The sequence below is a fragment of the Condylostylus longicornis genome, unplaced genomic scaffold (genome assembly GCF_029603195.1).
Source record: "Condylostylus longicornis isolate FDR11 unplaced genomic scaffold, ASM2960319v2 ptg000072l, whole genome shotgun sequence".
Lineage (NCBI taxonomy): Eukaryota > Metazoa > Arthropoda > Insecta > Diptera > Dolichopodidae > Condylostylus > Condylostylus longicornis.
In genome coordinates this window covers 3,601,594-3,626,212 of record NW_026578040.1, presented here as the reverse complement: position 1 = coordinate 3,626,212, position 24,619 = coordinate 3,601,594, and the positions used below count along the sequence as shown (strand labels likewise).

Genomic DNA, 24,619 nt, shown 5'->3' with positions numbered 1-24,619 from the left:
TGAATATTTAGAAATTCCATGTGCAACATTAATTTGCATTTTGTACAATTGAACATTATTTTCCATCCTTTAAATATTTTTAACGTTTGTTGCTCTCTTTTTTATATTTATGTATGTATATACTTGCATCCAGTTTGCTTGAAAGAAAGAATGACTAACGAGTCATGACTATATAAGACATATTACTTGTATAACCATTTGTCATTCTTCAGGAAGAGTTAAAAGTTTTTCTGAATTAAAATGTTGTGTTACCGCTAATGTTGTTAATTTTTACAACTTTCTTTTTCTTTTCACATTTTATTTTACTTCCCTTTTACTGTTTTATTATATAATAATGAAAAATAGTGTTATTTAGATGAGTTTTATTATTTTCATTAGAACAGTTTTTCATTTCATAGTAAAAGAGTTTTTATTAGTTTTTAAAGGAAACTCTAAGAAAATTTGAATTCTTCCGAGTATTCACAATAACTTTTATTATTCTAAGAAGTAAGATGGTGTGCACAACATTCATGAAATAATTATTATTGAAGGAAATTCTTATACTCCACATCCACGACTCGATAAAAACAAATGCATAATATAAATATAAAAATATATTGAAAATTATATTTTATTGCAAATATAAGCTGATGCAAATATAAATAAAAAAAACGTTTTCCTCGACATTCCTACGAGTATTATTAGTTCTTCATATGGCAATTTTGATATTATAACACAATATTTTTTATGGAAATCTTTGTTATATAAAAAAATTTGTTTTAAGTTTAATATTAAATTTTAAAATTTTTTCAGTAACGCTTTCTCTTTAAAACAAAAATTTCATTAAAAATTAATTTGAAATTCGATCTGGTTTAAGAAATTTTTAACTTTTTGTCGAAAATGTTAAGCGGCGAATTGCGCATAATGCAGATTAAGGAAGATTTTTTAGTGGGCAAAGTGGTTAAGTGCTAATTTTTGTTTAAGATCTAATTTTCCACACATTTTTCAACTGCTTCTTTGTTAACGAATTTGCACTTAAAAGAAAACTAAGAAAAACACAAAATGGTTAAAAATAACTTCGTCATTATAACTGGGCTACCTTCACTATAAGATCATGCAAGAAACAAATATGTCTTTTTGAAACTGACAAAAGTAACAATTAACAAAAGTGGATTTTCATTATTATTGTACGTCACTTAAGTATCTCTTGAACTCTGTTTGCGTATCAATATTAAGTACTCACTCCCCCTTTCTGTCTTCTCATATCGATTTTTCCATAATATTTTGATAGTTCCAATTTCGTTTACATGTCTTCGTTTTCTTCATAAAAAGCAACGGTAAGAAATTGAATTTAATAAAATAGTTTTTGTTTTTTTTTTTTAATTTTCTTTTCGTTTAAATTCATTTAAACTTCGCTAAAAGAAAAACTATTTATTTTTGTTTAATATTCTAAAACTTTAAAGTCCCTTTTAAGTAAAAAATTATTGCCTTTGCTCGTCCTAAATGTATGCAATTTTTGAAATATATTTGTTTAAGATAGAAAGTAATGTTAATAATGTATTACAACGCCAGATTGTTTTTAAAAGCAGTATTTTCACTTGTTGAAGGGAAAAATGCTACATTGCAAATCATTGGTTTGATCCAAATTTATTCAATTTACAAGTGTTTTAATTAAATAATAAATTAGAATATATTGTTTCTTGTAAAACTTTTTTTACAATGGATTACCTTCTTAATTTTTTTTTATTATTCAAAAACACTTGATCTTTTGTAAACACTAAAAAATATTTCATAGCCATAATTCAAATATATTTCCCAATACAATAATATGAATATTGTGTTCACCTTTTTATCATTTTAAAACATTTTCTCGTTTCCCTTTTAGATAAGTTAACTTGTCTTGTAAGTTGACAAATAATATTAGTAACAACGAAACTAGTGTCATTGACATTTTATGTGAGAAAATTACATCTTATAAAATATCTATTCTCACATATAAACATACCTCTGAAATATTTTTTCTCTTACTGAAATTTAAGAACCGAAAGTTTGAAAGACAGAAAATGTGCAGTTAAATAAATAAAATATTAAAACAAAAAATAGACGTAATATAGATATTAAAAAGCATAAAAAATAGATAGTTTACTGGTGTAGGTACATATGATATATTCTGTAGTATATGAGAGTGTACATGAGCACATACATCACATGAACCAGAAACATTTTTATTTTTATTACTTCCTTTAAGTCTATTCTCGATACCATAAGCTCTTTAACGTTTATATTATCTCAAATGAATGTAATCATATTTACAGAATAATGTCAATGTGTGTATGTTTATAAATTGTAAAGAAATAACAACTTCATAAAAATAATTAAATATAATTATAAAATAAAATGTACCGTTTAAAAAATATGCAGCACAATTAGTGGTAATGATGCAAAAAAAAATATTTTGCTTTCCTTCCTCTTAAAAAAGAGAGAAAAGGAAGGGTTTTACATAAAAATGAAAAATGAAAAAATAGTATTATATGTAGGTATAATGAACTAAAAATATATGATAATTCCTTAAATTTTTACTACGGTAAAGAAAAAAAATCTGATGTGGTCAGCACATAACCGACCGCATTGTGTATTGTCTAGTTAAATGAAAGTGTTACAGAATATTATAAAAATATCTGTTAAATACTTCTTTCCAATTTTTAGGACATTAGTAAGCTTATAGTTAACATACTTAGAAAAATGTAAATTTGGCTCTTAGTAGAGTTTCGCTTTGTGCTACCCGAATTCCCTGAAATGCTCGCCAGTTAGTTTCGGTAACAACCAAAACTCAAATATCAAATTTCAAGAAATTCCATCAATTTGTTCTGTGGATATGGTGAAAAATGTAAAATCGGCCCGCAAATCAGTTCTCGAGCCCTGATCTTTCCAAAAAAGTTATATGTTCATTGCTTTAATATGAGGAATTCATATATTAAATTTCAATGAAATCGGTTGATTATTTCTCTTTATATACGCAAAAGTGTATGTTTGGCCCGTAGTAAACGTCTAGTTGCCGATGCCTGATCTTTCCAAGAAATTTACATGTTCATTGCTTTAATACGGGGAATTCATATATTAAATTTCAATGAAATCGGTTGATTATTTCTCTTTATATACAAAAAAATGTATATTTGGCCCGTAGTAAACGCCCAGTTGCTGATGCCTGATTTCTTCCAAAACAACGTAAATCGGTTCAAGTAAATCGGTTGAATATTTTCTTCAAAATGTTCAAAAATGTAAAACAGGCCCGCTAAAAAGTGCAGTTCCCGAGGCCTGATATATACCAAAAGTTGATCGATCCGTGCCATGGTGGAAACAAACTTACATATAAAATTTCATCAAAATCGGTTCAGCCGAACTTGAGATACACTCGTGCACACACAGACCGACAGACGGACAGACCGACAGACCGGCAGACCGACAGATCGACAGACCGACAGGTTGCTAAAAATAGTTTATTTACACTTCCCTACTATGGAGAAGTACGTTCCCACCGAAAACTCGATATGCAAAATTTGTTGCCATCACATAACCTACCTATTGTTTACACAATACGGTCGGTAAAAAAATTAAATATTATCTTTCATTAACAAAGTAATAATATAAAAACCGCACAGACAAACACACAGGAATATAATTCGAATGTGAAGGACATACTTATAAATAATATGCAGTCCATAATATAATGGGAAATGCAAAAAATATATTAATATTTATATATTTTCATATGTCATGCATATAAAAATTCTCAGAATATAGAAACAAAAAAAGAAATGAGTGTGCTTTATTTCTAATTATCATATAGTTAAATTATTAGTTTAAATGGAGGCAAATTACCACAAGACTCCCACATTTTTCATTTTGTAATGTTGTGTGTCAGAAATAACAATACACTATAGTAATTATAGGATTAAAAATAAATAAAATAAATTTAAATCAAACCAATTATTTTTAAAGCAGCACTTTCGTCTTGAATAAAGGAAAATAGCCCCTTTTTTAAAAAGATCTACTAGCTATTTTAATTATACTTCATTAATACACCAAAATATATTAAATTATTGCATACTATTAGGATGACAAATGGAAATTAGCTTTAACATAATGATCTAATTTCAAGTTTAAGCAAATGTGCGACGATAGTTATATTTTTTGGTGGTGTGAAATTTAGCGTCCGTTCTTTGCTTTTTTAGAAATCTGGGAAAGCTTGAAGTTTCGGAAATATAACGCGAAGAGAATTAAAAATTTACAAACTTCGAGAAACAATAAATTGGGAAAAGATGGAGGTGGAAAAATATTTTCAATTTAGATGACAGTGGAAATTATTGAAGAAGGAAGAATTAATCGTAATATGCACTATGTTATTGTGGAGTTTAGAAGAAGCATGATCGCTAAGTTTCGGAGATTGCAAAAATTTAAAAAATCTTTGTGGTGTCGAAACAACAAATAATCAAAAACAACTCGTTATAACTTTCAAAGGGGAGAATAGGTAAAATTTTCTTTAATAATTTAATTGAGAAGAGGATTAAATGTGAACAAATTATTATTCGAATTTTAGAACTGTTAAATTATAATTAAAATTACAAACTTCCTTGTTAATTTTAATATAGTATTAAGAGTTATTATATAATAATAAATAATATAACTCTTGATATTTCTCAGTTTTATTATATTTCTTTGGGAAGAATAATCCATTTAGAAGCACCAATAAATGCGTGTATGTATGGAACTAATAATTTACAAAAAACAATTTTTAAAATTGCTAAAATTAAAAATTAATTTACTTGTTACGTTTAAAATACTTAAAGGCTCAGACAAAAGTAATTTTTATAAGTTAAAACAGACATTTTTGGAGTTAAACTTGAAGGAGGAGATGATAAAAGTTTTGTTAAAAAAACAATTTTCTAATTTAGTATTAATTTTCTAGATCTGTATTAACTTTCTACTTCCATATACAGGGTGATCTCTATAGTGATACATTGACAAATACTAGCTCGCTCTTATTAGTGATTTTTCGAGTACTATTATACTAAAATTGAAAGCCGGCAAATCTGGCCATATGGGTTATTGTTAGAAAGTTTTCGCCAAGACTTCGAACTTTTGTTCGGAGCATTTTTGGAAATCGGCATATATAATATATAACTATTAATAGATCTTTTTGAGGTGGCGCCATTTTCATTTGATGGTAGGGACTTGAACTAATGCTACTTCAGAGAAAGATAAAATATATAGATGCCGCTTTTAGTATTTATTTATATTGTACTTTTTCTTATTTCTAAACAAATGTTTTAATAATTTTTACAAAACAGAAAATTTGCAATAAGTTTTTAGTTTTATTTATTTTATTTTTTAGTTTGGAGTGTTTGTTATCGTAATTTACACCATTTTTTATATATTGTTTATTGAGTTAAAATGTGAAATTATTGCAATTATTAGTAGACAATATTATAATAGAAAAGTATTACAATAGAAAATAACTATGTATTTAAAGTTTATCTTAACAAATAAAGAAATAATTTCCTCACTAGGAATAGAAAAAAAAATATTTTTCGATGGATTCTAATTGAAATTCCATAAGTAAATATATTTTATGTTCCACTGTTTCAATTTAGTTTTTATTTCCTTAAAACTTGAAGTTTTTCAATATTATTGATAAAATTTTCCTAATCTTTCTTGAAATAAAAAAGTCCTTTGCTGTTTTACGAAACGATTCCCGAATTCGTTTCCTGTTTTTGATTTAATATAATAACCAATGCGGCCTAAATCCAATAGGGACTCGAAGCTTTTTGACTTAAAAAAAAAAGGTTTCCAAGCTGGCATACCATGCTCGTTTGGAAATCAGCCACATGAGGCACTTTATTATGGTAAGGGTTTGTTCGAACTGTAAGACATTTTAAAAATTTTGACATTAATATTAAAAATCTAAATTCGAATTTTTTTAAACATTCTTATTAAATTTTCGACCTACTTGATTTAAAAGTACATAGTATAAATTTCACGTTCATTAACCCTTAGAAATATGAAACTTCATTTTTATTAAATAAGAAATTAAAAATAATTTCTAGATTTTGTGGAAAAACTAAAATGTTTTATTCAAAGATAAGTAAGAAAACAAAGTTTTCTGTGATTTTCAAAATAATTTTGAAAAAAAAAAATTGTTTTAAAATATGTATGCATACGGTTTTCTGTTTTTAGAACACATTCTCCCAAAGGTTTGCTCAAGTCTTTACCTGAAAGGCTACCTTAAAGGTTTATGATTAAAAATAACCTAACAAAACAGTTTTCTTATAGTAAATGAATAACTTCAAAAGAATTTTTCCACATGTAGAAAATAAAAGTCCTGAATGAAATTATAGTAAATGAAATTCTGAAAACAAAAATGAATATTTAGCTATTGGGCAGTGTGTATATTTACTTAAGAATGATTTTTTTTACCTTTTTCCGCCTCCTGTTCCTTATTTGAAAAGGGAGAAGAATTAAATGAATGGAATGCAAGAATTAAGAAAGAAACTTTAATGAATTCTATCTTTATTAAAAATCAAAATTTTATACATTAATTTGTAAGTGGATGCAGTATTCACATGCCTGCAGATCCCACATCAAATAATATTATCAGTGTAGCAACTTTTCAGTATAAAAATAGCCTTAATAATAATAAATATTTCTGTTCCCATATACTTAATAGTTGTACATGTATATTAATATTAAAATCCATTCAATTTTTTTTAATATTAATCTTTTATAATGAAAAGCATACCAAGAAAATAAGAAAAAATGAATCTTCTTCGTTTCTTTATTGTATCTTTTTCATCTTTTTGGAAATTATATTATGCTCCCCTTTTTTGTTTTGCCAATCTCAAATATAATGTTGACCAAATGAAATGATTAAAAGTCACGTATCAAAAAGATTGAAGAGAATGTATTATGTAATATGAGTTTTTATATAAAATATTTTTCTTTTATATATAATAATATATATATGAGTATGTGTATAAATACATTCACATTTTATTTTTATTATCATTACGGTATTCGTATTAAAGACTATAAAAGTTTGTAGGAGAATATACATAAGTTTTATACTTTAATATTATGATCACGCTATACAATTTTAAATTTAATTTCGTGTGAATGAATGTTCATTTTGAAGAAGAAAGTCGGTCGAAGACGAAGTTAAATAAGAAAGTAATAAATGAAAAATATTTTGATGTAATTTTTAAATTCATTGATTACGCAATCCGGTTGCAGTTGATTTTAAAGTTATGCAGATATTGATAACGGTATGGATGCAGATGTGTAAAGGATATGAAAAAAAGTGTCGTATGGTAGGAAACTAACAACAGACGAAATTACTGTAGATTTAATATGTATGTAATAAAAATTTTAGTGATATTTTTTGAAAAATACTTAGTACTCAGTAGAAACTGAACCCCTATTTTAGGAATTATTTTAAAACGGCAGAGATGTTCGACCTATATATTCGTTGTATTTTTTCGCAATCCTTTTTGTACAAAATATCAAATGAATTTTAACACTCTCATTTTAATTATATATTTTTTTTATTTATTTACTTTCTCTAACTATCTACATCAACATTTCGGCATCCTATATATTTTTTGGCCAAACATCATATAATTTTTGATTTTTTTTTCGCAACATTAAATTATGCAAGTAACCTATATATTTTTAAAATACAAACGCTCATGTAATTTATCTACATTTTTCTTTACCATTACTTTATGGAATGTTAAAATAAACCACAATATTAAAGGAAAATAAATAAATTTTCACATATAATTAAAACCGTTAATTATCATGAAACAAAAATAGAAATTATATAAAAAAAGTGTAACAATACAATAAAATTTTTTCTAGATCAAAGTAGATGACTTCTTTCAAAAATATAGAAGAGGGTAAAAAAAAGGACAAAAATATAAAATAAAAATTGTCCCATAAAAATTTTACAATCATTTGAAAAAATTTCGCCTTTTTATAGTGCTTTTGCTCTCATATCCACAAAAAAAAAGAGAAGATATAAGTTTAGGGGAATGTAGATTGTGTGATAGAAATTGGGAGAAGTCCAAACTTTACAAAAATTTGTTTTTTTTTTTCTTTTAAGTTTTCCCTCTATCATGCTAGAGGGAGTACAATGAGCAAAACGAATAAACAACAAAAAATTAAGAATTCACTCTATAAGAATATTAATGTTCATATTATGTATGTTAACAAAATATATGTGTGAATATGTGAGTGTAATTAAACATGCATATGGGTACGAAATAAAACATACTTTATATGCATGTGCTTACATTAAAACAATATTCATACAATAATGACGGCGTTAAGTTCTCTTTAAACTCTACTCAAGAGGTTAAATACAAATTTTCCAACGGAATTACGGTCTGAAATAATGAAAAATTCTCGTTTAGTATATTTTTGTTTGTTCTTTTAGCGTATATAGTTATTGTTTTTTCATGTTGTAATTTCGTATAAGTTTAAAATAATATTATTGTAATACTATAACATTTTGCATATCTTCAAGGCAAAAACGTTTTAAGTCCATTTAAGATGGAAATAAAAAAATGAATTCTTTACAAAGAACTTTGTAATGTCATAAGCTTTAAATGGTATTCAAAATTAGTAAGCTATTCAATTTTTTTTCAACTTTCATGTGTTTAAGTAAAAAATATAATCTTTTATGCTTTAAATTCCATTTGATTTTAAAGTTTGAATAAATTAAATACCCTTATATTCAAATATAAAAGAGACCAGTACGGGCTTAGGTAAATGTATGCAATTGCATATCTCTATAACACGTTATAGAATTTATCATTGAGTGCGGATTCTCGTTAAAGCCACTAGCCGTAAAATACGTAATGCTGAAACGATTAACTTGAGGAAAATTATTATTAAGGTATTAAATGAAAAACGATTATTTTGTATACTAAATGAAATTTTAATTACAATATTTAAAAACAATTTTATTCTTTTGTCTTGCCACTTATGTGTATTATATTTTAAGCTTATAGCAACTTCCAAAAATGTGTTTAATTTAAATTAAATATACAATAAAGGTGCCATTTCATTATTTCTATCAGAAGACATTTTAATCGAAAACGAACATCTTACAAAATTTAAATTATTTTTTTCTCTTTGATATTGCAAGTCTTTACTAAACTGCATCTAACAATGAAGTTCAAAATGTTTTAATTTTTTGCACTTTTCTAAAAAAATTTATGCTTATTAGCTTAACTCTGTCCGTCGGGTCCATGGACATGTTTCCAAAACTTCCACACCCTTGCAGACAGGAAGCTGAAATTTCGTATATACTTACTAGACCTTTACTAGAAATTTATTTTTATGTTAGACTATGGTCCCCTCAAAACTCTAAAATGCCATTTTTAAATATTTATTGCAGTGAAACCATATGCATTTTCAAATTTTTCAAACACAGAAGAGCAGTGGTTTGCTTCTTCTACCGCGGAGAACTTCAAAAAACAAAAAGGCCTTTAAAATTTACCGTTATCTAAAATTCGTTTTTTTCAAATTTTTGATGTCGTTTTCTTTCTAGATCCAAGATTGTAAAAGTTTGAAATTTTAACAGCTTTTATTCAAGTTGTTGCCTCTTGAAATTCGTTAAATCTACGGCATTATATATTTCCGAACCCGCAAGCTTTTTTTTAAATTTATGTAAACGCAGAAAGCTAACGGTAAATTCCATTATGTTAACGCCTCTTTAAATTTATTTTTTTTTTATTTCAAAGACTGTGTAAATCATTCATCCTGAATGTATGCAATCCTTGAAATAGTTTCTTATATGAGTGAAAATAATTTTACTATTGTAGTAGGAATACATAGATTGTTTTTCAAAGCAGCATTTTCACCTGTTAAAGGGAAAAGTGCTACATTACAAAATATTGGTTTGATACAACTTTATTTATAAAGCGTTTGCTTTCAACATTTTCGTTTCCTTTTTCACGTTTTTGTCATAAATGCATAATTTTACAACCTCTTTTGCTACAATTTTCCCATTAATTTTTGTACAAAAAGCATATTTACTTTATTCATATACCTGATTTTTATATATAAGTACATAAGTACTTTAAAATTTTCATGGATAAAAATTATCATATTGGATGTACATGGTACAGGTGTATGTTCCTCTAAGTATATTATTGTAAGAGAGCACTGTTCATACCCGTATGACATACACATATACTGATAACTTGGTAATAATGAACTCAGTAAATCAAAAAAAAAGTAAAGACAGTAAAAATTTGACCATGTCCACACTGCAGCATACTTAAGGAATAAGTACTTTAGTTCTAGGACAAAGTATCTACCACTATTGTATGCATGTAATATAGATATATTGCCAGTTGTTAGCAATATGGAAATGTTATGACTAAAGTTTATTATAACTTAGTCATAAAAATTATGTATTCATATTGAAATAAAAATAATTTTATTTAAGAATGACAGCACAGTTACCAAAATTAGATTTTTTATATTCTTTATTTTTTATTATTATACTTATAATTTTTGTATACTTAATATTAGATAAAAAAATATTACACTGAAATGTAAACAAATATTATGTTTAATGACATTTTTATACAAAAGGTGATTCTGGAACATAATAAAATTTGTTATTTTATCAAATTTATTATGCTATGTAAATTAAATTAGAGCACTCTTCACTTGCCACTTTTACAAAAACAGTTTAATTTGCATAATTTAGGGTTCAATACCCAATATTGAACATATTTTAATTTTAAGACACTTAGTTCAGCTCGTAATTCATTGACTACTGGCTTTGAATATAGTGATCAAAGAATTATTTTGTTGGGTTAAAATTAATAGTAAGGAACTGGAAAGCAGATTCTTTCAAAAAATTCTTTAAATATAATAATGAAAGGACTCTAAAATTTCTTTTTGAAATAGTATTATGGTTAATTCTTAGTTCTATTAATATACGTCAATATGCTTTTAATATTTCAGTTTTAAGTAAAATTAACTACAATTTTATAGACACACAAAAATATTGTAACTATCAAAGTAATTACTACAAATATAAGAAAAAAAAAAGAATTTTCAGCGAAAAATTATGAACAATGCAGATATTAATATTCTGAATTATAATTTTGATGATATGAGAATATTACGAGTTATAATTTTGCATGAACAGACTTCAATTATAACACGTGTGACATATGTCATTTGGTACTGTATATGATATTAACTTGCTGCGTTGCAACTCTTACGCCTTCACATTAAAAGCAAAATCTAAAAATCAATATAAAGTTTTTAATTTTCTCTTATGGAAATATTAATTATAATTAATTTATTAAAATAATCTTTTTTCGGAATCTCCTTCATAAATAAATTATCATTAGCATATATTTTCATTATAGATTCGCATCTTTTGTAGATGCTTTTTGTATTTTTTAACGATAAATAAAAAATCCACTTGATAATGGGTTTTGTATATATTATAATTTTTTTTCTTCAATTCAATTCTCCCATATTTAATACTTTAATCCTTAACAGATATGGGCAAAAATTCTAATCTATTTTAAACGAAATTAAGCGGGCAATAAAATACCTAATTCAATAATATTAAGTCCATAGCAAATTCACGTTATTAAAAATACAAAAATCAGAATTAGAAAAAGAGAACGAATTCATTTTAAAATTAAAATCACCTTTTTAAGCAACACCACAGAGTCGTTTTTGAAAACACAAAAAAAACAAATAAGAACTAATAGAAATAAAAACTTTTTCTTCAAACATGATAGAGAGAGAGAGGAGGAGGAAAAGGAGCAGAAAAAGGAGGAAGAGGAGATGGCAGAAACCAATGTACATATGAATTTTTTTTGAAATTATTTCTGTTTATCTTGCTTTTCTGAATTTTGCAATAATTTTTGTTATTTAAGAGTAAGTATATAAATGACATGATGATATCCTTCCTTAGACAATTATCCTTTTGGATCCATATAAACATTTTCATAATCCACATATTAGATATATTATCAAAAAAAAAAAATTCAATCTACCTACAATACAACATAAATAAATACATGGTTTACCTCTTTCATTTCGCCTTCCTCATCTTATTACTAATTCCATTAACAGCTAAAATAAGAAAATGTTTGAGTTGGGGTGTTTTAATTCGTAAAGTTTAGAGATCGGTATTTGAAGGAATTGAAAATTAAGTGGGGTAAGGATATTAAATGTGATATTCCGTAAATTGTCTAATGATGCGTAAAAATTGCTGAAGTGAAGAAGGATAATAAGTAAAAAGTCATGAAAATGACCATCATTTACCTTTTTTTGCTTGTTTTTTTAAATGGTATGTGTATATCATTGTTATGGAGTTTTTTTTTTAAAAAGGATAACGCAACAATACCCTTAAATATTATTTTGTTTTATATCTTGAAATGTACATATACGTATACGTATGTAGATGCTGCAGAATATTTATGTACTTTTTCCATAGATTTATTTAACGAATCATATAGTTCTTTTTGTTGTTTTTGTTCTTATTTTTTTAATAAGAGTAATTTAGTAATATTCAGTAATATTGATATTGAACAATTACATGACAGTGATACCGAACTCAGGTTTTTTATGTATATATATATTTGTGCATTGAAATATAATGTCACAAATTTCTTGGTTTATAATACCACAACTTCGGAATATTTATAAAATGCTTTTTAGTTTCAAAATTATTAATTTTTTATCAATTGTAATTATGAAATTCTAGCATTACCGGTGACACCCTAAGTGGGGAATGAAAGATTTTATTAAAAACTCACATACTGATTCATTTAATTTTGCTTTTTATTCAATACTTCTTTTGAGTAATATATGGAACAAAACTTTTTTAAACCGTACTTTAAAAATTCATACAAACAATTAATTCTGCATAGTGATATTCCCAGTTGCCGATTTCTAGGAAATAATTGAATCTAAATTCTATTGAGAATTCCAATTATATACATACTCGTATTAATATTCAAGATTACTGTGTAGGTATATCTTTGCAAAAATTGTATACAATTTTATAATACCATCTCTTTTTGAGAATGATATTAGAAGACTGCCTTTTGCATATATTGCAAAAATGTATTATTTTAACAAGGATACAAAAAAACTAAAGTAATAAATTTGTAATATTGTTAAAAAGCAGTTACATATATATTTCTATAATCTTACATTTGGTTTTTTTGTACACTTTTTGCTTTTCTCTCCAAAAACAGTTCACGTATGAACGTTATAAAAGAAAAAAAAATATTTTCTTTTTTTAAGGATAAATAGGTTTCCGGACCAATTGTAGAATACAGTAGGAATAAAAAAAATGTTATGTAATTCAAATATATTACAAAAGGTATAAGCACAAATTTACAAAAAATAGAAAAAGAATTTTAACAATAAGAAGGATCAAAACTTAAATACAAATACGAAAAAACAAACAAATTATTATTTTCAAAATCCTACGCAATTTTTCCTTATACTACTTTACGGATAGATTTTCTAAAATATCAATTATTATTATTGTGATGAGAAGCTATTTTTGTCTAACAATAGCATTTCAGAATCAACAAATTCTATAAGTTTTAAGATTACTTCCCCATTTAGGAAACTATAGGTAATTTTATTTTTGCTGAATATTTCAATTTTTGTTTCTTTTTATTAATATTTAAACCTTATAGATAAGTAATTATTTTTCAATGAAATTCAATATCTCTCCTTGCATATTGTATGCATGTTAAAACTTGAGAACAGTTGCTCAAATAAAAATCTGTAAAAAGGCTACGGGGCAACTTGATAAATGTGTTAAATATTATTGACTCAAAATTCTTGCGTCTAGCATCGATCAAAATCTTTTTTTTTAATTGAAAATCTTCATAAACAACTAATCTGAAAGATATATTATTAATTTATTTGACCATTATGTATTTGTTCCATTTTGAGTCACTCTATTTTTGAATAGGATACTTGCAAGAATTCATACTTTGCTGAAAAGGTTTTTCAAAATTTCAAGTGTTATTTAAAATATTTCGACAACATAAAAATCCTAAAATTTATCTAAAATATTTTTTAAGAATTTTACTCGTCTTAGTTTAAATCTTAATCTTGTACCAAAATAAAGGGAATTGGGAGATTCTTCTTCAATTTTTTTGAGAAAAATTATAAAATTAGCATTTGAGCAAGTTAAAATCAAGAACCTTATTAAACTTTTATTTTGCTTAGGTTGAGTCTGCTGTTATTCGTTTTATTACAAATTCAATTCATACACAGCTTAAGTTCAGAATTAAAATGATCTGTAAACCGGGCTATAACTTATGGTTTCTCTATATTAAAAAATTATAGAATACAAGAAAAAGGAAGCATAAAAACTTTACTTTATTGGTTTGTGTTAATTTATTTCATACAATGACAGGAATGATTTATGACCGAAAAATGTTTTTTTTTTTTCAACTTTTTTTTTTGTATACTTTCAGTTCATATTATTGCTCGTGCTTTAAAGGATTCAAAGGAAGCGATTGCAGTAGAGGACCACTTTGTGAACAAAACTATTGCGAAAATGGTGGAACTTGCAAGTAAGTTTTATTTATTTTTTTTCTAAAAACAATTAAAATTATCATAGAGTTGCTTAAGTAAAAAACTCTTACTTTTCATCAAAAAAAAATTTTTTTGAATTAATTTGCATTTTTCGTAGACACAAAATAGGCAATGATTGATTTTTGTTATTTTAATTTATCACCATTTTGTTAATAAATATTTTTAAGAAAGTAATGCTAGTAACGCTATACTACATGCGGCTATTAAATAAAACAAACTTATTTAGCGATACAAAATGTTTACAGTCACGCTCGACCTTCGTACATATTTTTTTGTTCCTTAGTAGAGTACGAGTTTTCATATCGTAAAATAGTATGAAATGTTTTATTTTTCATGAAAATGTTTTAATATTTGAATATTTAATTTCTGCTTTTTTCAGTTCATCAACATTGATTCTGCAATTTGAATTAGAAATTCTTTTAAATCATAGCTCCTATAACATTTAAATGTATTCACATAGTGTTTATCGTAATTTACAAACTACATTCTTCAATAAAAAATTTCTCATAATGATCAAAACCTAGAAGTTTACTTAAACAGTTTCAAATGAGATAAAAACCTGAGCATTTTTAAATCCTTTAACTTCCATAAATTTATAATTCAAAAACTCCCTTATCGACTTAATTTGGTTTAGTTGTTCCCGGTACATTCGGAAAAAATGAAAAATTTTTAGTATTGTACAGTTAAAGAAGTAACGTTTGTGTACTTCTTCCATGACAATCGATCGTGTTTTCATATCCTTCATGTTTTTTTCAATTATAATTCAAAAAATTAATTCAGATCTTAGTACCCTTTCTTCTAATTCCTTCTCACATACTATAAAAAATTTTAATATTTCTCACACAAATCAATTTTGAAAATATTTTTAAGTATTCTTGAGACATTCCTTAGAATATTTTTTATTCATTTCAGAGTAGTTAATGCTAAATGCTAAATTAACTTTTCTTAAAAATTGTTAAGTACCAACACTTGTATTTTACCACAGCCTTTCTAAATATTATTTTATCGATTACAGAAAAATCTCAAAATATAATTTAATCCTTTAAGGATATTTACACAATTGGCACATGTTGTACTTATATAGTTAATATCAGCAATTTTAAACTTTATTTTAATAAATTCTTGTCCCAGTTCTTAAACAACTTTTAAAAATAAATATAAAATTAGTAATTTCAGTTTTTCATATTTATATAGGTATTACTTTACATAATTTTATATATATATATGAGCAAAGTTTGAAGAGTTTTCTTAGTGAACTTTCAAAATGTAACAAACTCACATAATATTTAAGAATGTGTATAACGTACCTATATTATATTTAGGACAAGTATGCAGATTTTTTTTAAATATATTATTTTGTTTAATTTATTTTCTTGCTTTTGAACTAAATTTTTAGGTCTATTTAATTTTCATTTCATACTTATATACTTACAAACTTAATACGTTAAGGATGTTCCATCAAAAAGAATAAAATAAACAAATTTCAAGGTGAAAACAGTTATGCATATATTATGTACAAATGTATGGGTGTATGCTTGAAAAGCTAGTTAAAAGGAAAATTTTAAAAGAAATCATCGTTACGCTTTAAATTTCAAAAGGAAAGGGTTTTTGTAACGGTTTAATGACAAATTTTATTAGAAAATTTGAGATCAAGAATTTTCACTGGTTTTACTATTGTAACTGTTAATATTCTGTGTTCTCTACCACAAGCTCATTAGAATTTTATGACAAGATGACTTGAGTATGACTAGAATTTTTACATAAATTTTAATGGCTGCTTCTCCATTTGTCAACAAACCGCCTCAAGTTTGAAAGTGTTCATTCTAAGGTAATATTAATTTTAATAAATTTTATTTAAAAAATTTTGAACAAAATTGTTTAATTAAAATTCGTACAAGATTTCATACAAAGATGTGCAAGTGGAAGAATTTAAATTTAAACAAAGAAATTAACAGAAATGTCATTCATTAAACGTTCACTTAATTTTATCAAATCAATTGAAGTGAAAATATTTCGAAGATTTTCTGTGTATGATTCTCATATTAAAAATTTAAAAAATCTCGTGAAAAACAATTTCAACTTTGAATCGATATTTAAAATTTCACTAAATTTCCCAATAAAAAATAATCATTCATTTAAATTTTGAAATAAAGGCAACCGCAACAAATTAAAATAATTAATTGCAACTATTATTAATTTTAAAACAAATTTTTATAACATTAAAAGTCAATTACAGGTTTAATATTGAGGTTGAATAACTCCAAAAATTATAAAAAAATGTACTGGGCCCTAGCAGGAAGCATGAACTTATGCAAAACTTTTATTTTTAAGTTCATACTTCCTACGATTTCATTTTTTCGCCCCTATTTTATTCATTACTTTCTTGGAAAAATTACCCATAAATTTTTGGTATTTAACGCGGAATTTCTTTTTAAAATGAACCCTATTCTTAATAATAAATCATAATCATTAAATTCAAAATAAATCTAAGGGAATGACGTTTTCATTTTATACCTTAGCATGAAGAAGAATCTTAAAACGGTTAGCATTTAACTCATAAAACTTGTATAATTCTTTTTCTCTTATTCTATTCCGCACCAATACAACATATTTTCAATTGACTGCTACACCTTCTTCTTGTACGTATACATATATGGACATATTATGTATGTACTTATAAAGTTTTGTGTAAGCAACTAACATACACTAAATATATGCAGTATGACTTACCAATTATGCAGATCCTTCTGTTAAAATGCATAAAAGTATAAAAAATTAATGATGAAAGTATAAACAATCATCATTTATACAACAACAATAAAAACAACAAAATCATTTTATCATTACAAATTCTCAGAATTTTATCCTAGTTTTATTTAATTTTTCCTTTTCATTTTTATGCTTCAGGGTAACTTTGAAAAATTTTCAATTTCAAATGTAAGTCGACTGCGTCCTTTAATGTCATTATTTTTATATATAGCACCGTAAATATTATATACTGTATGTTTTGCATAGTGAAAGGATAAACCTGTAATATTTTATATGTACATACGTATACCTGTGTTTTTACAGAAACTTATTGATGACATAACCGTATATCTTCCACACAACAGATATATAATATTTTTAGGCATCGTACACATTTTATATTTTAATATACATGTGTATGTATTATATGGGTAGTAAGTTTTTAGTAAGTACGAGAAAGAGTTCAAGTATAGCAAAACATACTTGTTAATATGCATGCACTATTTAAATTCCTTAAGAATAGTATTCATATGAAAAATCATAATATAGTAGATACGGTTGATATTTTTTTGCTTGAGAAAGTACTGAAGAATCTACAACAATTTAAGTTTGTGTACATAGTTAAAGGGAACTCATTCTACAATATTGAAATGAAGAATATCTGAAAAGGTATAAGAAACGTAAAGATATAAGATAGTAAAAATAAATTTTTAAATAAAAATAAATTCGTAGATGAAATCGAATGTAATAAAATACAATAAAATTTCTTAATACTCGTATGAAAAATATTGGTGAAAGTTGTTAAAATTGCTTAAAAAACTCAGTTTAATTTCATATTTTAAAATAGTTAATCAATATGTTTTATTTCTGTGGTAATGATTCAAAATTTCCTCAGTCAATTTGTAAAAAAGTGCATTGATAATGCAGCAAAATTTGATTAAATTTGGATGATAACGAATTAGTTAAGTTAAAGTAGATAGACACCCTTGTAGCCACCTCATATTGTATGTTGATATTATAATTATATTACCACACCAATTTATCACATTATGTTGCCTGTCGAACACATTAATATATGAACCCTAATGTTTCATATCTGTGTATATAGCTATCTTACTTTTTATTTATCTTACTGTTTGTCGATAACAGGAGAACAAACGTTATAAAAAAAATTGATATAGAGCCTGAACTCGTATTTTACTCGGCAAGTGAAAAGAAAGTTATTTCAAGAATAAAATATCCATTAGAAAATCTGAGAATTCTGATTTGAAAGTGAATAGAAAAAGTGAGATGAAAAAGCGAGATACACAACTAGGCAGATAATTTAGAATTAAGTATTCATTATTCCATTATTAAAAGAGAATAGAGAACTCTTTAATAGCACAAAAGTTTTTCAATCGATCAATAGTTTTTTCCTTAGAAGATCGAAAATGGTAAAAACTTTTGTTCCGGACTAGATGCCAAATCTCAATGGTTTCCTAGTTCCTGGGATTTTACCGAAAGTTTTTCTTACGCAAATTTTTTTGATTATAACTTCCATTCTAAAAAAGATGGGAACTTCAAAGAAACAGTTTCTGAAAGGCCTAGTGAAGGGCTTAAAATAAACATGCATGATTCTGTATTTATATACCTTCGGAATACCAAGCATTCGAACTTTAGGGAAAATCAAATTTTTCCCTTGTTTTATTTTTTCAGTTTTTTCTAACTAGATAATTTCGTAAGAAATTTTTTAAAACTTTCAAATTTTTTTATTGAATTTTTCCCAGTTGTTTAAACATTAACAATGTGAGAAAAATGCATTTAAAATTTTCAAACCATATATGTAGGTACCATTTCTTATAAAAATTGGCAAAAATAAAAAACCTATCAATTTTTTTATCAAGAAAAGTTTCGAAAAAAATTTTTTGATTACTAGATTTTTTTTTTTGTTTTTCGTTGTACAAAATTAATTCTAGTTTTTCTTTTCAAAAATTTTAAATTTTTTAAATTCAATTTTTGTTTTTTAATTAAGTTTGTATAAAATTTCGTTTCAATTTTCTTATTATTTGCTGAAAATCTGAATTTTATTGTTATTCAATAACAACAATAAAATTCTGATTTTTTACCAAAATAACGGCTCTTCAAGATGTCAACTGTTTTTTCAAGTGACTATAATTGTCACCAAAAATTAATAACAGTTGATAATTACAACGTTTAAAATCCTTGCCTTTGAGAGTCTTTAAAATCTTGACATAGAAATGGTTTCTGTGCTATATCTTCAGTAACATAAACATTTTTTTAATGTTTGAGGACTTAAATTAAAGCTTCCATAAAAAAAATTTCAAGGTTTTAAAAAATTTCTTACAAAATTAACTAGTTAGAAAAAACTGAAAAAATAAAACGAGGGAAAAATTTGATATACCCTAAAGTTCGAATGCTTAGTATTCCAAAGGTACAGCCCTTTACCAGGCCTTTCAGAAACTGTTCGTTTGAAGTTCCTATCTTTTTCAGAATGGAGGTTATAATCCAAAAACCTGGAATAAGTAAAAATTCGTTAAAATTCCTAAAACTCGGAAACTCTTAAGATTTGGCAGAAAATTTTACCCATTTTCGACGCTTTAACCAATGATATTATGTTATTGTACACCTTTCTGAATCACCCTGCATATTAAGGAAATAAATTGATACTTGGATTAAGAAAACTTGAAAAGAAATTTTTCTCTCAAAAAATATACAGTCAATTTAGATTAAAATTCAGAGATTGTTTTCAATTCCTTATACAACAAGTACAATGCAAATAAATACCACGGCAAGGAGGAAAATTAGCTCACTACTAATTAACTAGAATCAGTTAAGTAAAGTAATCAGTTTTTGAAAGCGGTCACATAAGGTATTTTGTGCAAATGTCGTATTTTATATCATTTTTCCCTTGCGAAAATTAAACTTACTGGGAACATTTCTACAAAAATATTTCACTAAATAAATATACCATTATTACGTATGTGTATATGTATATGGTAAAAATAGCATAAAAATGATTTTACAACGAGTAGTGTGGGGTACCAGAAGCAGACTTTATTAATAAAATATTTCAGTTTGAATGTGGTTAAAAACTTGTGGTTTTATACAAAAGAAAAAATATCCATACTCAATTTTAATTTAAAATTAATTTAAATGTCAAGAATTATTGATGCTTGAAATTATTGGCAAAATAATTAACAAATTTCAAAATAAACACTTGAACTTACTTAAACTGCATACTTAAATTCTAATTTAATGCTTTGAAAAAACTAAAATTGAAAAGAAAATTTTAGTAAAAATGGGGCGCGTTTGGAATACTATATAAATGTCAAGGCCTCTCGATTTAAATGGGAGAGAGTTTGGACAAAAAGACTGAGGCGAACGAGACCTTGATTTAGCCTAAAATGCTGTGACTTCCGTCCCTTCCTTCGCGGTATTTTGACACAAAAACACAATAGAGCAAAATTTGTGGGTAGTCACTTTGACTTGTTTTAGGAGGTATGACCATTTAGTTAAGTTTTGCGTTGGGTTAAAGTCCGCCACTATTGATAGGTCTGATGACGGTTTACCTATCTTTGTCTTCTACAACTAAATGGATAAAAGTTTTTTGTGTCTTAACCTTTGCAAGTTTTAAAAAATAAGGTGTTTTATCATCATACGATGGATTTAATGCAGGTTTTTTCGTTGATTAGACTCGAAAAATTTTAACCATTTTTCCTAAAGCAACAAATACATGAACATGAACTGATTGACAAAAGCGCAAATAGATCACACGATTTATCCAACTATTTTGTAAGGAAATATTCAATATTTCCTTTACAAAATTTTCTATTCATAAAAAATGAATTGCATTCTATAGTGCCGCGAACATTTCCTAAATACAAATTGGTTATCTTAAGAACTTCTACATTAACTTTCCTTCTTATATGAGTTTTTGCTTTATTACTTGAAATTGCATAATTTCCCACTAAAAATCATTCATTTTCTTTTCTAAAGTTACAGCGAACATTTTCTTTCCTACTCTTTTTATTATTTCTTGTCAAATATTACCAGTTTGTTATGAACAAAAACATTTTGATCGATTACAAAGAATTTAAGTAACGTGTAACTACAAACTAATGAAAAATAAAACTAACACCACAATAACCAATTTTGGTTCAGGAATTTTTGCTTCTCAATGGATGAAAAATTATTCAAACGTCATTGTACCATAAAAATATAAAAAATATAAAAAATTGTAATAAAAGTTAACTGAACTACACCCGCTTTTAATATGAGAAAAAAGTGAACTTCAAGTGAATTTTAATGATGTAAATGGAAAAGATCAATGCTGTTTGAAAATGCACTTTCACAACTTAGAGGTTCTTCTTTTGTGCCATCAATCGTTCGTTCATCATTTTATTTTTATTTTTTTTTATATTTGTTAACTCTACACCTTTCACAATAAAAGAAAATAAAGAAAATAATGAAAATACTTGTTAAACTCGAAGAAAAGGTGATAACCAGTTACGAATACAAAGTGTATATTGACGCTCTTTAAAAATATCGCCAAAGGATTCCTCAGATACCATCTACAATTTCAAATTATAATTAATAAATTTTTAACAGAACTTGTTTGAAAATGTTCACAGAAAAGCTATTAAAATGTGAAAATGTTGTTTTTAAAATTGGAAATTTCTTGATATGGAAAATATTTTTATGGTTAAAGTCGAATATTTAAAAAAGATAATTGGAAAATATTATTCAAGTGTACTTTCTTTTTATAAACGGTTGAATAAAAGAAAATAAAAGCAATTGAATAAAATGAACATGAAAATTATTCAATTACAAAATTATTTTATTACAAATAGTCAATGATTATATTATAAAATGTTAAAATGCATGTATGTATTCAATATACTTGTTTGTATATTTTATTGTGTATCTTTAAGATGATTGAAGTTTATGGGATCGGAACTGTAGTAAACTGTTTTTTATTTTAATTACACATGTTCAAAACTGAACAACGATAATGTATTTAAACTAAAATTAGTTGAAGCAAATTAAAGATTCCACTCCCACGCAATAGTATAAAAATCAATTATAGGAATGGTTTCCAATTACAAATTCAAATTTTTATAATAAACTAGTTGAAGCTTTTAGTCAATCTTACTTAAAATATCGAATAGAACTTCTTATTTAATGCTTTGCATTCATAGTAAGGCATTAGGTTAGATTCAAAATTATTTTAATTTACAATTTTTACACAATAAGTCCGCAATGAATTGTTAATTTTTGAAGCCAATTATCGTTTAAGAATTCATTATTAAAACATCACAAAATTCAGCATTTCCAAAAATTATTAATGATAAAACACGATCTAGGTGCAAATCAAAACATCGATGAATAAACCACAAAAGCACACGAATTTTTGAAATGCACCAAAATTTATTTTAACAAAAAAAAATGATTTTTGGCCTTTATTCGTGATTAAAATTACTTCTATGTCGCTTGCAACAATTTCTTGACCTACATAAAACTCTATCTGCATTTGAACACAAAGTTCTAAGTTTGTATTTACATATATTTAAAACACATCTTAGTTAAATACAAGCTCCAACCGTTTATTTGTGCCTCTCGATTAACACTGTGATTCTCATAGTTCCCTACATACTATACATAAATCTACATCAACAGCATATTTAAATCCTTTTATTTTTTGCAATCACTTTCTGTAGGGGCTATTATATAGAATAGAAAAATTGTTTTCGTTTACTTGAAATTTATTAAGTTCTTTTATTCAAGCAGTCATACTTATCACCTTTACAACGCCACTCAACGTATTATCCGTGTTTAACAAAATAACCAGCACACTTCTCTATTTAGTATTTATATACTTAAAGTTTTGAATAGACAATTTTAATTATTGTAATTTTATAATCTTTATTTTAAGCTGGAAAAAATAAGATCTCTTTAAAAAAAAATTCCTTTACAGTTATTAAAATATTTCAACAATTTCTTTAAAGGGGGGAAAAATTCAAATTCTAAAGAATTTTCCATTTTTTGTGCTCAGTTGCAAACATTAAGTACAAAAAAGAACGTAAAGCGTTTTATTCATTAATTTATTCGAAAAATTCTGTTAAAACATCTCTTTTCCAAAAAGGATAAAATTTATACTTGGTAAATAACTGTCTTTATTCCTGCATTTCAATACCAAAACTATGATGGTATTATGGGTACGGAGTATTTAAATTTTCTCATAGTTAAAATTATAGAATTTTTCATAGCATTTTCTAGACTGTATACATACGTAAAAAACGTATAAAATAAATTTCCATAAAGTTAATAATAATGAAAAAAAAGAACATAAAAAATGAAGCTAATGTTATCATTATCAAAAATTATAAAAATGCAATGATGGTCATACCGTTTTTATAACTAAACATTTTATTTTTAAAATTCAACTTAAAGTACACGGAAAAAAACTAATTTTATGTTGAGAAGGAATAGGTGCTAAATCGTAATTTTCTCGAATGGCAACAGGAATTAAAAAAATTTTTCAATTTAAGTTTAAGCTCAAAATATTTCGATAGATCAGTTCGATAGGCGATTATTTTAAAAAAGTAACTCAGAAAACTTCCATTGGTTAAAAATTGCTTAAATTTCGTGACTTGAGCAAAGTTTGATAAAATTGAAGTTGATTAAGTCACGAAAATTTAAGTGATAGGAAAGCATTAAGTGCTATGCCATATCATTAAATATTTAGAAAAGAAAACCAAAAAGAGCAGCATTTACCGAAAAGAGCAGCAAGGACTTAACTGCATAAAATTGAATAAACTTATTTAAATTAAACTAATTACATCCATTAACCTTCCGGTTTTCAACACAATTACATACTAAAAAATACTGCGAAAATTTTAAATCTTTTAAACGAGTTTAAATTTATTACGATTTAAAACAAAAAAATGTGTCAGAAAATTATGAAAATGTCTTTTAAACATTTCTTTAAAATTTTAAGGACACTAGTAATCTTTTAGTTAACATATCTCGAAAAACGTAAATTTGGCTCTGAGAAGATTTGCTTTGCACCATCCGGATTTCCCTGAAAAATTCACCAGGAAGTTTCGGTTGCCAACAGAATTGAAATAAATAATATGATAAAAACTTCTAAATTCAGCCCCAGTACAGTTTCCGGGCTCTGATCGTTCCAAAAAAATTATTTTATTGCTTTAACCCTTTGAAT

General features: G+C 25.7%; 1 protein-coding gene across 1 annotated transcript in view; it reads left to right on the top strand.

Moving 5' to 3' along the window:
- The window catches only part of LOC129612500 (hybrid signal transduction histidine kinase K-like), a 159,129-nt gene that overhangs the window by 45,526 nt on the left and 88,984 nt on the right, over positions 1–24,619 (top strand). Inside the window, exon 2 of the mRNA XM_055526143.1 lies at positions 14,529–14,627. Within this exon, the coding sequence (XP_055382118.1) occupies positions 14,529–14,627 (99 nt within the window). The remainder of the gene's footprint in view (positions 1–14,528; positions 14,628–24,619) is intronic.